This window comes from Callionymus lyra, chromosome 10 (genome assembly GCF_982586985.1).
Source record: "Callionymus lyra chromosome 10, fCalLyr1.hap1.1, whole genome shotgun sequence".
Lineage (NCBI taxonomy): Eukaryota > Metazoa > Chordata > Actinopteri > Syngnathiformes > Callionymidae > Callionymus > Callionymus lyra.
In genome coordinates this window covers 28,177,888-28,194,609 of record NC_141827.1, presented here as the reverse complement: position 1 = coordinate 28,194,609, position 16,722 = coordinate 28,177,888, and the positions used below count along the sequence as shown (strand labels likewise).

Genomic DNA, 16,722 nt, shown 5'->3' with positions numbered 1-16,722 from the left:
AACTCACATTTGTTTAACTTTAGCAGAGAATAGTGGGTGTTGTATCGACACTAAGCTATTAATTTGTGCTTTACAGACTTAATAAAGTGTGTGTTTTATTGATTAACCAACAATAGCATATATTTAGTAATCACATTTTTTGGGGGGAATGAATAACTACAGAAGTGTAGTGAAGAAATTGCGTAGGTAAACCAGAAAACACGACTTTTACTCAGTTTAGAGGAGACACGTGTGTCCTCTGACGCTGCTGCCGCCAGGGGGCGCTCTCCCACCCTCGTCCATTGAAAAACGCAGCGACGCCTCCTCTGCTCTCGTGCGGCATCATCTGTGCTGCGTTCACTGTCACCGTGTCATCGGGACATACAGGGGCGACAGACCGCTGCGCGTCCGCCGCACACACACACCACACACACACACACCAGTACAGATCGACATCCTCGCCGCCGGCGATGACATTGTCACACTGAAGCAGGAATACACGAGGACAAACGGTAACCATGACGGTGGACTTTGAGGAATGTATTAAAGATTCCCCGCGATTCAGGTAAGAACGCTGCTGCCTTGCTGGGGTGCGCAAAAAATGGCACACCTTCTTTTACGCATGATTTTTTTTTTTTTTGGAGCGGGTGATCCAGTTCTCAACAGGGTGAATGGAAGCAGACACGAGCATGTACTCGTATCCCCCCATTTTTGGGGGGTGAATCTGTCCTCTATCTAGCTGTTGCTTTCCATCGTTAATATGATGCGTTCATGGCTTTTGAATGAGGGTCATCTTGAGTGGGTGTGGCAGGGTCGCTGAGCGTCTGTCGTAAGACCATTTTTAATTTTTTTCTAGTCGTGAAAATAGTGTGTTGCAACATGGCACACAGGTTGATCGCAGTCTAAGGAGGGGGGAGGAGGCCCTGCTGTCACCTCCACATCTCAGTGGGTGATGACTGGAGACGTCCTTGCAGTAGTTCTGACTGTCCTGGACCTTCAGCGGGGACACATCCAGATGCAGCCCAACCCCTCCTCCTCAAGTAGTTGTAGCCTCACTATGTCTACCAGTCTGGCTCCCCCTTTTTCAGTGGAGCACGTTGAGGTGGTAGAAGCAAGTAGGCCAGACATCCCTTGTTGATCCACTCAGACAATGTTCTTATTTATTTAGTCTCTTTTCAAGATGCTGCGTCACAACAGTCTTAACTTTTCTCATTAGTGCTCAGGATTAGGATTTTTCTTATTTAATATATGAAAAAGTATATTGAATTAAAACCCAACTCTCCAGACTCACTCGCATGTTTCAAATGTTGAAGTCTTCCTCTCCAAGATGCAGTAAGTCCCTCATCATGACCATGTTTTGAAGTCATTACTATATAAAGTTCCCCACCGTCCGAAATCTCAGCGAACTCGAGGTTAGGAAAGCGTGTCCATTATGACATAATAAAGGCTTCACTCCTTCTCCAGCCAGCTGTAATAAGGCCCTGCTTTGTTTATACGACGAGTCCCTTGTAGGTGGAGATTTATTTAAAAAAAATAAACAATCACAGCAAAGTGGGTGTGGTTATGGTAAACAAGATTTAATCTCCAGAAAAACTAAACTAAAAAAAGTGGGCAGGGCTTAGGCACATTTTCTGATGTAAATATTCCAATGAAAAGAGAGTTTTGTACAAACAGACACATACTGATGAGAACAATTGAGGTCCAAGATCTATATTATTTATTATTTGATTCATACATTTGACTATACTGCTATATATCCTGGACGACAAGTCGCAGAAAACACAAGTATTCATTAGCAGGTTTACTACACATAGGTACTACATCCAAGAGGCCACATTCAATTCAGTTGTAATTAAATTGTCAAATCATTACAAAGTCACAGTGTGACAGTGGCAGGAATAAAGGGCAGAAACCTAGAGACCCAGATGCATATATTTGCTCATATTTTAAACAGAAACATGATACAAACACTATCATTCTTGTTGAAAACAACAAATCATGAGCAGCAGCAGATGTTCTTGAACGTCTTCTTGAAAATAATTCGAAGTTCTAGAAGTTCTTCTCATCGACACCCATCAGTTGAACAACAGTTGCATCTCAGAGGTAACTTTGTCCCTAAATAAAGCATTGTTAATAAAAAGTGGTGTATTTAAACTCTACCTGTTGTCCCGAAATAAGTGCATAAAAACTTTGATATATTAAAATTTTTAAATAATCAACAAAGTAATCAGGATAAATACGTTATTCTGAAATGTGTAGCAGAAGAAAAAATAATAATATGATGTGATTATAAACTTGAGGATAGTAAAGGGGACGAAATGAACATTTAGAGTGAAGATGCTGTTCAGGGACTTAAGTGATGGTCTAGGAAGGAAGCAGAAAGCTGAGGGCAACATTCGCTGTCACTTTCACAGGCCCTCACGTAGAATCATTTTTTGGAAAATTCCATCACAAACAAAGGGAGCCGTTTGTTAGCAGGAGTAAGGCTCAACAGTACAAGTGAAGAATGCGACTTAATAGCGGGATCATTATGAAGTTTAATTGAATCCAATTGTTGCTCTTAAGGCTCAATGAGTTCCTTTATCCCACATGATATCGTGAGTTCTAGCAACATAAAATAAACTTGACACAGTGGCCTGACTGTTTATGTTACAACAAGCCTTTAAAATTAAAAAAATAATTCCCAAACAGTTTAGTGCAGCACTTAAAAAAACAAACTTTTTTATGTGGTTGGGATTTTAATATCGCAATACCATGATTGATCCGTTGATTAAGATTATTATTATTTTTCAATACAACGGGGGAAAAACAACGAAAAGTCCCACTCAACACCCTTATGTAACCTAAGTGTAATTTTCAGTGTAATCCATTCAAGAAGTACCATAGAAACAATTGTTTTCTTTTTGTTTTTTTAATCAGTTGCTATAAATGCAGTGTATCGTTTAACAAGAACGGTGTCTCTCTTTCAAACACACACAGACACACACCTACTTCCTACAGGTATTAACTTGTCTTTGCTCCTGTTTGTGTGTGAACTCATGCACCGGTAAATATGAAGTAGTATTCTAAATATGTCGTCGTTCTTGTCATCTTTTGTTCTCTCTTGTACAACGGCATGTTTACCTGCTTGTCTCCTGGTCGTCACCTGCTGCTTTCATTGGCCACAACAAACACCAACACCTGCTTGTTACTGTGTGGCCCGGTGCCACCCGGGGATGTCCGTTAATAGGTCACGTGGCACATGGTTTGAATACCTTGAATTGTGCAGCAGTCGTGATACATGGCAGGTAAACTGTTGCTTTGTGGTAAAAAGAAGAAGAATTACTCTCATTAAAAGGAAGTAAGTGACGTTGTAGATACTCCAACTGCCATTTTCGAACTAAACAAACCTTTGTAGCTGGATATGAGGTGCGATAAATCATCTTCAGGAGATGGGAAAATTAATTTATTGCAGTTTTATCTTTAGCCCAGAAGCTTGTTCCTTATTAGAATTGAATGTTCACTCAGACTACCCACAGCAGTGTGAACGCCTCCATTCTTTCATCTCTCTATTCAGCCACCAAACCTTCCAGACCGGTCGGACGAGTGAAAAGAACGAGATTTAGATCTATAATGAGTTCAGGGTTCAATGCTCAGATGCGTGACACATCTAAAATAAGCTGTATATTTCACTAAAACACTTAGAACAAGGGATTTACTGATGGAAATTAAGCATAATAAAAGTCTCAATTCTAGGAAAATAATCCTACTTTGTGTCCCTGTGACGCATCATGTTATATCAGTCATCAGAACACAGTGATGGTGGTCATTTCAATTTCCACGCCGTTTGACACTTTCATTGGTGTTATTCATCGGAACCGAGGTGTTTGTTCCGGCGTTTTTTTTTTAACACTGAGATCTGTTCTGATGATGTTGTTCAAGCTTAAGGTGCTGACACACTTTCTGATGCTTTGAACTGTCAGTCAGATTTTCTTTTTTAGATACCTGCGTCACCAGGTTTAATCCTGCTTTTAGACACAACATCGGCTTTGGGGAAAAGAGATTTTCAAAAAACTAAATACATTTTTTTTTGGGAGAAAAACCTTGATTTATATGGGAACTGACATTAATGTTTTCACTAAACCACATTTCTTTTAGATCATGAGTGTCAAACTCAAATTTGGCCTGCTAAGTCATTTTATGCAGGGTGTAGGATGGTTTGAGCCAAATCAAAGTAGATAAATATGCATGTTGACTTTGGGACTTATACAGATGCCAGTGTTTAACATAATGTAAGTAATGTTTATTATTATTATATTTAAATAACAGTAAAACTGAGGTAGAAGGAAAAGGGAATTTGAAACTCCCTTTTAAAGACAGTTAACTAAATTGAGACCAAGAGTGCCAAAATATGGCCTCTTGCCTGATTTAGTTCAACACCCATATTTTTAATGACCAGCTGGACTGAAAGCCAATTCTGAGTTAGACAGGAGACTATTCAAAACAGGCAAGACAACATTTCTGTAGCTATCAGCATAACCTTTTAAATGAATTAACTTAGCATTACTGTTTAATCCTTAACCCTTAGCTATTTTTGTCACTTATTGGACCATAAGAAGACATATTCTTTGTCCCATATCCATCTGTCCATCATCCATATCTCTGGGGATTTTAATAATGCCAACCTGGACTCTACACTGCCTACTTTCCACCATTTGGCGGATTGTCCCACCAGGAATAACAGGACAATTGACCTTCTTTATTCCTACTTGAAGGATGCGTACAGGGCCGAACCTCTTCCTTCACTTGGAAGGTCTGATCATAACCTGATGATAAACACCTGCGCTGCTGAACTAGCTGAACCGCTCCAGCATGTCTTCAACGTCAGTCTACATTTGGGGAAAGTACCAACCCTGTGGAAGACTTCCTGCATCGTTCCACTATTGCAGACCGTTGGCACTGACTTCACAGCTGATGAAGACACTGGAGCGGCTGGTCCTCAGGTCACAAGTTCAGCAAGCACAAGACCCACTGCAGTTTGCCTACTACCAATCTCTCCAAGCACTTAATAATTACCAGTGTGAGGGCCCGGGCAGTCATCATTTAGGCTGGTTGTAGGAGACTTCTTCGCTACCGGGATGATGGAGGCGGATGGGCACGTTAATTGGTATTAAAGCAATCACATAAAGTAGTGAGTGTTAAAGTGTTGCATGAGCTCACTGCTTTGATGCAGTATGTGTACGTTAATGTGTGGAAACCTCGAGGACCTGATATATTCAAATAGCACCAGAGTCTTTAAGTTGTGCACCATTAAATGTGGGGGTTTAAGGAAATATCAATATACTTAAATATCGCAAATTTCCTTCCACCATACTATAGTGATTCAACAGCCCTGTACTGTGCACTAGAATACCGTGGATCATCCATGTCGTCCATATATGGACATTCTATATTATCCCTTTTGTTGTTATGCTAAAGAAGATTTAAGGGAGTTCAATAATCCAGGGATGACTCATTCTAGCAATTTTCATCACTTGCTATATAGAAATCTTTAATACAAATCTCACATTTGGCCCACATCCGATGGGGTTTACCACATAACCTGATATATGTTTTTTTTTTTCAAGGAATACCTACAGTCACTGTATTAACTAAGACGTAAGTATTGAGATTTAATACATCAAAGTATACTCTAGCGAGGGTTTACATCCAGTTTCAATCCAGAGAATACCATTGACTCACTCAAGCCATTTTGACCGAAACACTCTTGGTTCATAGTTTTTTTTTTTCTCGAACAACCAGATCATAGTTTAAGATTACAGGTACGATGCGCTGAAGTGGCAGTAAACTGGAGTCTTGGTAAGAAAAGTTGGTTCGTTGTGGTCATCATGATGTCATCAACTGGCATGAGAACCTGTATTTTATTCAATTCACAAGTTTCTTCTCAGTAAATCTTAAAATGATCATTAAATGGGTTCAATTTGTTAATCATAGTCTGAATCTGGCGTACATAATGTAACTGGTAAAGTGTTAAAATGATTTATTTTAGATTTGACTTGTCCATCCCCTTTGTCGCGTCACAGTGATACAGTTGTTTTTTTTATTTTTATTGCAAAGTCAAAGTAGAACCTATAGACTTACTATCGACATCTTACCCTCTTACATTTATGATGCTTTACTTTTTAAACCGTTTTCTGAATGACCATTGTTTTTGTGATTGCAACATATGTAAGAGAAGGCGTGTTATTGACCCAGATTCTTTGGCAATTGTTGCTCATATACAAAGAAATTACAGCTCTCACACGATGGTTACGCATCACATACCTAAGTGAAGGTGTGTCGATGCTCTTTCTCTCTTTGTTGATGGATTAAACATCCGGACATTCTTATGTCATGATCACATTTGGTATGAGAGAATGTGTACAAAACATTGATTTAAGACAACACAATCTTCCTTTAACTTAATCATTTTTTAGTACCAGTCAGTCTGTGAATTCATCTTATCTAATTAGGTTTACGTAAACAATACTTTATACTAAGACAATACTAAGAAACAGGAATTTAGTTTCACCATCCTTGTCTCAACCTGAAGGTCCCATCATATGTGTTGGTGTCTCGCTTTGATCTTTTCAATACCATGAAATACGAGAGGTGGAGAATAAACCCTAATCCCGCCATCATATCGGTCCCTCTGGCTGCATGTCAGGCATAAAGTAGAGTGGCATGTCCACGGTGAGCATCAGTGGAGCACGTGGAGGTTGTCGCCCAAGAAGATTCCCTGTCGCTCAGCTGCACGTGCTGCACGAGGATTTAGCGAGAAAACACATATATGAAATGGGATTATCAGCAAACACACACAGTCTGATTAAATCAACAGGATTGCCAACACACCCGATAACCGCTCACACACTATAACCCCTTTACCCTCCGTTCAGCGCCAATGAAGATTTGCTTAACGTGGATTACTAGATGTTGACAATTTGCTAGAAGCATCAGTGCAATGTCAGACCATGAGTCATTATGTGTTAAGCTTCATTGATTATTTATTATATAAGTATTAGTTATCAGAGAATGCTAAGAAGGCCCAACAGTGAGCAGGACAGACCAAAGAGGGTCTTGAAAATGTTTAGTTTGTATTGGTAGTTTATTGATAGTTTACATTTGTGAAATACTAAAGATCAGATATTCAACATCACATCAGCATACATACATTATATTTTGAGTTTTCCCTGGATTAAAATGTCTTGATCAATTGAAAAATATATTTTCTATTTATTCTTTTAGGGATGTTTTACTTCTCATTCAATCTACTAATTATTTAATGCTATTACTGGCTTATGTTTTTTTTGACGGACATTATTTATTAATTTGGGCAGATTTTACTTGTAAATGTTTATTGTTTTGTTTTTTTAATTGTACTTTCTGAGTGTAAAGACATCCATGTGTAGCTATTCTAAGAACAGAAAACGAACAAAATAATGATAATAAAATTGGGTCAAGAAAAAGCAGCATGCACCAAGTTTTACTGTTTACGTCCTCGATTGACCATATATGAATCTCATTTTATTTCATTCATATAAATGTATTCTTTTATTCTGTAATGCCACACCATAAAATCCTGTGTTGGTATTACACCACTGGGTTAAAAGTTTATTATTCTGAATCTGATACATTTAATAATAAGTTTTGTTAGAGATAAACACGTCATATTGTTTCAGCAACAATTTGACCAAAAAGTTTAGATAACATCCAAATGTTTTCCAAGCACCTGCTACAACCCAAGGATCCTAACACAGAATTACGTGGGAAAGGGGACATTAACCGACTTTTTGTACGTTCTTATTTCCCCGTTCCATCCACGTCATCATAATCCTGATGAGTGACACATTAACGGGATAAGTGACACTATGACTGATCTGTGATCTTCCAAACTCGCCTGTGAGACGTCTCGCCTCAGGAAGTCATGAAACCAGCGTGTCAGATGTGGAATGCATGCATGGTGGCCAGACCGTGGTGCTGACGTTCACACGCTTCGGCACGCTTGAATAAATCCTCTCAAGTCGTTGGAACATGTACACACACTCTTGAAGTGCTGTTTAAACATGTGGCCTCATGTTTGTACCCAGAAAATATCTAAAAACTTCTGCTCCAAGTTAGGCAGCATTCAGTTTATTATCGTCCAACTTCCTGCAAGGGTCAACCAGTAAAGTTTGTCACACCACGGCATCGAAACCACGGAGAAGAAACTGTGAAAGTGTTGTTTCTGTTTGATACTTTTGCTGCACTTGTTCTATGCAGTAGTTTTCACGTCTGTTTCTCGACTCTTGTATGTCTGATTATTTGGAATGTTCTTTACTCAACCACTCTCTTGAACTGAAAATACCTCTAGTCAGCAAATTTCACAAGTGTGTGAAGCCAAGTACTTCAGCTGTAAATGATCAGCTGTGTATTACCCTTGAATGTCAATATGAATGGGTTTTCCATGTGAACTTTCTTTGTGTTACCTACCTAAAGACCGCCGTTTTTAACTAACTTTAGCCTCTGAGACATCTTCACTAGACCCTACTATAGATCTGAAGTAGCATGAAGTAACAAGCAACACAACTTGAACTATTCTATCTGACACAGAAGTAAACAAATGTATCTGTGTGGCTACATTTCAATTTCTTATGGTTTCAAAAGTTGGCACACCATGAAAACTTCTTAAAAAACATATTTCTGTATTAATACAAATTTGTGATGAGACTCCACAGTCTTCAGTTCACTCACCTTATTCTTGTGAAATATAACAATTTTTGTCTGTTGACCTTTGACTTTGGTATTTTATTTTGTTACTGTAACTGCAATTACAAATGTATTGACACTTCAAGGTCATGGAAGTGATGTTTGTCTCTCAAACATGTCACTGGATCATCCAGCTGTCAATCAAAAACAGCTGTTTACAGCTGGGAGATAGCTTATAAATTATTAAAATGTTGTGAAAAAGTGAAGTGAGTCATCATTGATGGACTTGTTGCGTTATGAATGAAAATAAATAAAACTTCTACTTTTATTTTGTAGAATTTACTGGAGGCACTTAGATTTTATCACTCATTCAAATATTCTTTCAACAGGTTAAACAAGCGTTGCTCAGCATATGGTGTAGATCTGTTGCGTTTATGTAACAACTGCTGTTCTTAGTCTATGTTTCTATAAAGACCAAAGAAGATGTTCTGGGGAATTTGTAAGGATTTTTCATGCTCGCTGTCCTCTGGAGGTATTTTGGTCAAGGTAGGGATAGAAAGATAAATGCATATACATGAGTTTACGGCTTATAAAGGATTATTTATAATATATATTTACAATAACCTGGACAAACGTATACACCTGAATCATTTCTGATTAACTAACTAACTAACTCGGGGTTTAGCACTAGAGTTAAACCTTTGACTTTTACCCTCCAGAGATAATGATCAGATTCACTTCTATCTCCTATAAGGACATTCCCTTTGTCTAATCGGAAATGGTTACTTCTTCTCTTGAGTTCTGTCACAGATTAGGTAAATTAAAAAAGTATCACTTGGTGAGACAAATGAACCCAAAACTGGTGTCAAGCCTGATAAGGATGAGTGGTGTGTAGACTGCAGGAAAGTTCCAAAGATGTCTTTTGTTTTTAGCTAAAGTGGTCTCTCCTGTCTTCTGGTTCGGCCCTTCACCCCTCTCCGCTGCTGCTTTTAAGGCTGATAGAGTTTCATTAGATTACTTTAGCATCTGGTTCCTCGCTGGATGGTGAGGAGCGAGGAGGAGAGTGGATTGCTTTGTAAATTGCTTTTTGGATGGATGGGGTGAGATCATAGATGTAAAAATAGCCTTTAATCAACTTTATTGTACACCTGAGTGACTTTGAATACATTGGTATTAAAATCAGAGTTAACAAAAAAACACGAGTTACACAAGATATTGACGAGATTCACATGTTTGTAAAGGGTCCCGGTCCAGAATGGGGGTCTACATACGCTGTTCCCCTCACCAGTCATGAGTAACTCATAAAGAGTCATAGATAAAACTAGCATTTCAGTCAAAGATTTTGAATGACTAGAGAGACACTTTTAAATCTCCTCCTTTTGATTATGTTCGATACTGTAGTGACTAAGAATGGTCTTTCTGCCCCAAATTACGTTCAACTCTGGGTTTAATCGGTTTAATCCGTGTAGGAATTGGTCTGGAGAGGACAAGATATTTACAAGAAATCTTGTCGAATGTAACACTTTTTCCCTTGACCTTAGACTTTGACATCTTATTTTAGTTGGTTTAACTACATTTTAAACTGTATTGACACTACACGGTCACAGAAAAAGAGTCTCCATTTAGTCAGAGCATTAAAGGATTTAATTGGATCAGACAAAACAGCTGAATTTACGTTAGCAAAATGGCTGGATTAAAGTGCCGAATATTTCGGACTATACATAAAATGAGTCAAATTATTCAGTGGATCAGAGTAAAGTCAGATTACGACAAAAATGTACACAGTTGTTGTGTTGTGTATCATTGGCGCATATGGTACATCAACATCTTTATAAATAATATATTATAAATAAAAATATGTTCTGCAATTTTTGTAGTAGACCTCATCATTTTTTAAGTATTTCACATGATGGGAACGTGTCAACACTCTTGGTTTTTGTGATATTAAAATTGGTTCCTGAGGTATTGATAACATGTGGAAGAACTTTTGTGAAATAGTTGAAGTCATCAATCATGTCAGGATCATGTTTGGTGTAATGATCGCATTTAAACTGGTAGTGGAAACGATTCAGGTCGTCGTATAGCAGCAGGAAAGTGGGCTTCATCAGAGACCCTTCATCTCTTCAGGGTGAAGTACAGTGTGGAACAAACCGTGGCTGAACCTTCTTACCATGTCTGTTTATTCATCCTCTTGTTTAATTCTCTCTGATTTGTTTAAGTGTTTTGGCTCCTCGTACATGTGTGCTGAGGCATCTATTATTGATGGTTGTTGACTTGGGCTCACTGTGTGCGTTTGGGGGGCCCACCATCTCTAAATCCTCACAGAATAAAAACACCTCTGGAGCCACATAGATGATTGACAAGCCAATCTTTTGCGGCGGGGAAGAGGAAGCGATCGCTTTCCCGACGCTTTTGTCATGTTCCAGGGTCTTCACTTTTGAGCATCTCGATGCTTCGTTCTTACTGGAATTTCTTGTAACCAGAGTGGAAACATTTCCCATCTGCTATGTCAGCAGTCCCACGCTTTCTTGGATGCATTATTCCCACCCCCGCAAAATCCACTCATACATTCTCTCCCTCGCATGGGGAGTGCTTTCCTGGGCCGGGTTGATGGATTGACCGTCCCATACGAGTGGAAAATCAGGACAGCTGAAGCAAAGTCACAGATTTATAAGAGACCAGGAGCAGGAAGAAGAGGTGATTGTTCTGTGCAGGCTGTTGAAACGATTGCTTTGTGTGTTTTCAAGAAGGTATTACAGCCTGTGACAGCGAGTCACTCTGGAGGAAGTTGTATTTGATATACATGGCATGGATGATATATATAAATTCTATAGAGGAACATGATACAAATGTCATTAAGGTGATAATAATTAGACGATTTATATATGATTTAAAAAAGACTGTAAGCCCTCACACAATCTGCACATGGACTTGGGCTGTAAGAAAGTATAGATACACTTAAATATTCTGATGTTGATACGGTATCGTTATTTAACATCAGTATTTTGATTTTGTTTTATTGTCTTTATTTTTTTTCTTGTGGCGTTCAAAACATTTTTTTTCTAGTTATTTTATGGTTTTAATTCGTTTTATGAACAAAATAAAGCAAACAATCTTAACAATTGTAACTTAATTGAATATAAATGCTTCATATATTTCAGCCTCTTGATTTTAAGTTCCTCTACTTTGTTTCAGTATTTCCCTCCTTCTCTTTCTAAACATGTTGCAACCTGCTTGAAAACATTCTCGTTGTGCGACGTCTCACATAAACTTCGTTGGAAAACCTCACAGTCAGGAGATTGAACATCTGTGTTCTTTTGAAATAAATGTCAAAGTAACTCAGTGTTATAAAATAAGGATGGTTTTAAGACATTGGTGTCAAACTCAACTTAGTCCTGGGCCAATCAAAATGTATATTAACCAACAGGAAGTATAGGTCTACTTGCAGTATCCTTTTTTTCATCCTCAATCTATCCTATGTTTTCCACTTGTGCTACTTAAAAATCCTCACATTTTTTTCCCTTTTGTTCTGATTGGAAGTATAATTGTTCACATACAGTTACATGCGTTTCTTATATTATCTTAAACTATGACATCTCTAAAGGTCAACCAAATGAACATGGATCCACTTCTATTTTGAGACCACCATTCATTTGGCCAGATAAAATTACTCGGTGGTCTCACTTCATGTATCGATATTTTCTCACACCTCTTTATAACATCATGAGCTTTTAAATCTTTTAGTTCTCAGAGCCCTTGAATCTAGTTGGGTTTCATCCATTTAGAACCAGATAGCAGGTGGACCATGTGTGCGTGGCCAAGATATGATGGAGAGTCAAGAGTGGTCTGCTCTTTGTTTCCCTGCCAGCTTCCCTCAGTGGTTGGCAGAGAGGAAATGCACCTCTCAGGTGGACAAGCGTCGTTTCCTCTCTGTAGTAGAGGGTTTATTCCACGGATCCTGGGTCAAATCTGCCAAAGAAAATCAGAGGAAACTGGTCAGACGTATGAAGTCTAATTGCAACACAAACCTTCTGTGTCGATTCTTCCTTCAGATCTTGATGATCACATGTCAAGACTGTCTCGGTTTTGCACCGGGCTGCATCACAAAAAGACAAATCTAACGTCAAAAGTACAAGGTAGTCTTTCCTATAGAACAGATTTAGATTTATTCCCCCAAATCATGAAGCTTAATGCTCCGCTGGAAACTTGGTCACTCATTTGGGTTTCAAAAAGAGTGATGCCTGTATCATCGAGCCTGTCCAAATGTGACACGCTGAATCTTTTTTTTATCACTTAACTCTCCATCCTTGCCGTGATGGAAACACAAACTATTGTCAACAGTCATGAACATGTGTGGGCAGTGATAGAAGTGAGTCATCGCCCTCAGTGCAGCAGTTCTGCTTCTACCGTCATCACTGTTAGTTAAATGACTGTTTACTTTTACTTTCATGTTCATGTTTCAATGTTTCTTTAGATTATTAATGGACCAATTATTCAAGATTATTGTTGAGTTAAATCATCAGGTACATATTGAAGTAAATCAGTGCCTTCAGAATATTTTAAATGGTTGTTTATAACATTGCAATATTGAGACTTTATATATTTTTTTAAGCATTTAATTATTTTTTTGATCATTAAATTCAAATGTTTCTATAAAAAAAATGCTTAATTTGTTTAGAGTGAATCATTGAATTCAAAAGTTTCTATAAAAAAAAGTTTAATTTGTTTAGAGTGAATCATTGAATTCAATAGCTTCTGTATTGGACGTTTGGATTTTTTTTCCTCTTTGTAATAATCTAATTAAAAATACTGAAAGTTTTCAGAATTAGTGACCTTTTATTTACATACATAGTTCTAATTCCAATAACTCAGTTTTTCTCCATTTAGTATTTTTTTTATTCATAGTCTTGAATATTCTAGATAGAAATGGTGTAACTATTATACCAACATTGTATATTGAATTCAAAAGGCTACGAAATAAAGAAAGAAAACTGAATATAGCCACTTTTGAATTACTGTAATATCCAACTCAATATGTAAAAAATCAATCAAATATCAATTTAGTTAATTCATTTAAAAAAAATTAATTCAATTTTTATTAAAAAAAACAACAACAACCCAATGCTTCAAATGTTTCATAAGTTTAAACATTTGAAAAGTTTAATTAAACCATCCAATATTCTGATGACCGTGATATACTTCCATACATCGCATTATCTTGCTTGTATGGATTAATTATGTTTTCATGTGAAAGAAACAAAACTCGTTTTAAAGGCTTATCCTGAACTTATTGTTTTCTCTGTGTTTCAGTCTATTCTTTACATACTTTAATGCCTCCAGTCATCCCAGACCTCGCGTCTGGATGTGGTTGAAACGATGCTGAAGGAGCACAGAAACAAGTCCTGGGAAGATGTGCTCGAGAGCCACAGGGGTCCTTCTTCCTCCACGCGTTTCTCAGTGTCTTATTGCACTTACTGTTTGAAAGAAAACAGCTTTACTCTGTCCTAACGCGACTGCTTTCGTTAACACTATTCATGCCTGGAACAATGCTAGCTCGCATCATTAGATTACAGAAAAAGTATATATATTTAAAAACACACAGACATATAAAAGTTTTATAGAAGTTCACCGATAACTCACATTTGTCGCTAGAAAACAAAGCTAAACTTTTATATTCATTCAGAACACAATACATTTTAATAATTAAAATTTATTCTTGACCTTTTAGCCACATTGATGAATTGACATTTACATCTTTCTGGACTGAAAATATGTATATTTGACTTGATCAAGAGAACAAAAAACTACATCTGGACCCCTTCTATGTTCTTCCATTCTTTCACGGTCCAAGAAACGGCTTGTTTAAAGTCAAAAACAAATTAACAACTTACTTGACATGCATTAACTTATTTCAATTAAGTGAAAATATGAATACATAAAATCGTTTTAAATAAATAGTCAGAAGGAATGGTTCCATCTGGCTGTTGGTGTACCTGTTGCCCTTTGGCTGGAGTGAACTCAAAATATTGTTTCATTATCCCTCATGAACTCTAAATTGTTTATAAATGCAGTATATGACGTCCACAGAGGGGTTGTCTAGAGCAGGTGCTCATGAGTCATGTCAACACTTCGTCCTGAAGAAAAGTTCAACATAAGTCACTGAAGTCCTCTGTTTAGTTTATGCAGCGTTTTTCTTTTGCTGTTCTTTATGACGTTTGTTTTGTACACAGAAAAAAAGTTTGTGGATGTTTACATCTGATTATTGGGATTAAATTAATGTTATTTAACAACACATTTAAAAAAATATATATTTGAATGATCTGAAATATTTAATAACATCTTTTGAGATTGACATAAGAGTCATAGCTGAAATATTACGTTTTAATTATTAATTAATTAAAAATTCTATTCAAAATCTTCAACCTCCAATATGTAATGATCTGAGACTTTTCAATTGGCTGAAAATCTAAATCTAAATTCGAACTAATACATTTTTAAAAAAAAGGGTTAGCAAACGTGGATTTAAAAAGTATAGAGTATGAATGTTATAATAAAGGATTACAAGGAAGACACAGCTGATGTTATGTTGCTTCTGATTGGTTAATATTGCGTGGTGCTTTCCTTGATAGACCCGCATTATGTTAAAATGTCATGGGGCCTTCTGTGATTAACGCAAAAAGAAAAAAAGTCTATTATCATGAAAATATAAATATTGAGTATTAAGTAGAATATAAGCGAGAGAAAAACAAAAAATATTTTATATAAGGCCAAAATGTAGGTTTTAAATATTCTATTGTATTTTTCTTAGTCTTATCTCCTTTTTTACAATTGAAATAAAAAACAGTTCTGGTCGTATCTTCGACTGTAGATAAAGTCCACGTTCCTGTCCTTCACCACACAAACCTCCTTTACTTTGTTGTAAAAGTCCACCTTATTTTCTTTAGCTTTAAAAGTCTCTCTGTCTCAATGGAGATGTATGTGTAGTTTGATAAGGCACAGTGGCGCAAACTTTGCCTTTTCACTGCGGTTGTATTTCCCATCAGCAAATCAAAATAAGGCCTTTACAAACGCTAAACTTTAATGGTTAAAGGCATTCGCCAGATCGTGGAAAATAAAGGCTCTGGCTAACCTGCCGACCCTGACCGCACGTCCCTCAAATATATATAAATTGTAACGATCTTGAAAATGTTCTGTTGAGTTGGGCCGCTGCCTCTTCGCTTTAGATTTGCTCAGGGTCGAGAAACTAACTCTCAGTGTAACGATTATGAAAATGTTCTGTTGAGTTATGCGCTACCAGGGAACTTAAAAAAGTTTGGGGTGTGCACATGCTTTCAAAAATATAAGTAATAATTTTTTTTTTTTTTTTATCAATTTACAAAATGCAAAATGAGCGAACAAAAGAGAAATCTAAAGTCAAAATCAAATCAATATTTGTTGTTACTACCCTTTGCATCCAACCAGCATCAATTCTTAAAGGTACATTTGCACAAAGTCAGGGTTTTTTTAGGATTCTAGTGAGGTGTATAATCAACCGATTATACCAAACAGGTGCTAATGATCATCAATTTCACAAGTAGGTTGAAACACATTTATTCAGCGTAAAAGCGTAGGAGGCTTGAAACTGGGGTGGAACAGCCAAACTACCAAGCTGAGGTTGTGGAAGACAGTTTCATGTCACAGGTCATGCATCATGACAAGACTGAGCACAGCAACAAGACACAAGGTAGTTCTACTGCATCAGCAAGGTTCCTCCCAGACAATGATTTCAAAGCGGACTGGGGTTTCAAGATGTTCAAGCTCTTTTGAAGAAGCACAAAGAAACAACATTGAGGATCGTAGTCACAGTGGTCAAACAAGGAAACTTAGTGCAACAGATAAAAGACGCATCAAGTTTATTTCCCTTCGAAATCTGAAGATGTCCAGCCGTGCCATCACCTCAGAACTGGCAGAAACCAGTGGGACCCAAGTACCTACATCTACTGTCCGGAGAAGTCTGGCCAACTATGCACGAAAGCATAGGAACTGAGGTGCAGAAAAATG

At 37.4% G+C, this 16,722-nt stretch overlaps 1 protein-coding gene across 2 annotated transcripts in view; it reads left to right on the top strand.

Moving 5' to 3' along the window:
* The first annotated feature begins 341 nt into the window (after positions 1 to 341).
* Positions 342 to 16,722, top strand: part of LOC148071320 (arf-GAP with coiled-coil, ANK repeat and PH domain-containing protein 3-like) — a 47,094-nt gene continuing 30,713 nt past the window's right edge. The window contains exon 1 of one of the 2 annotated variants that reach the window (XM_087801598.1): positions 342 to 544. In XM_087801598.1, coding sequence (XP_087657724.1) covers positions 498 to 544 — 47 coding nt within the window. In that variant the 5' untranslated portion in view covers positions 342 to 497. The remainder of the gene's footprint in view (positions 545 to 16,722) is intronic. The other variant, XM_087801597.1, reaches the window with a different exon arrangement.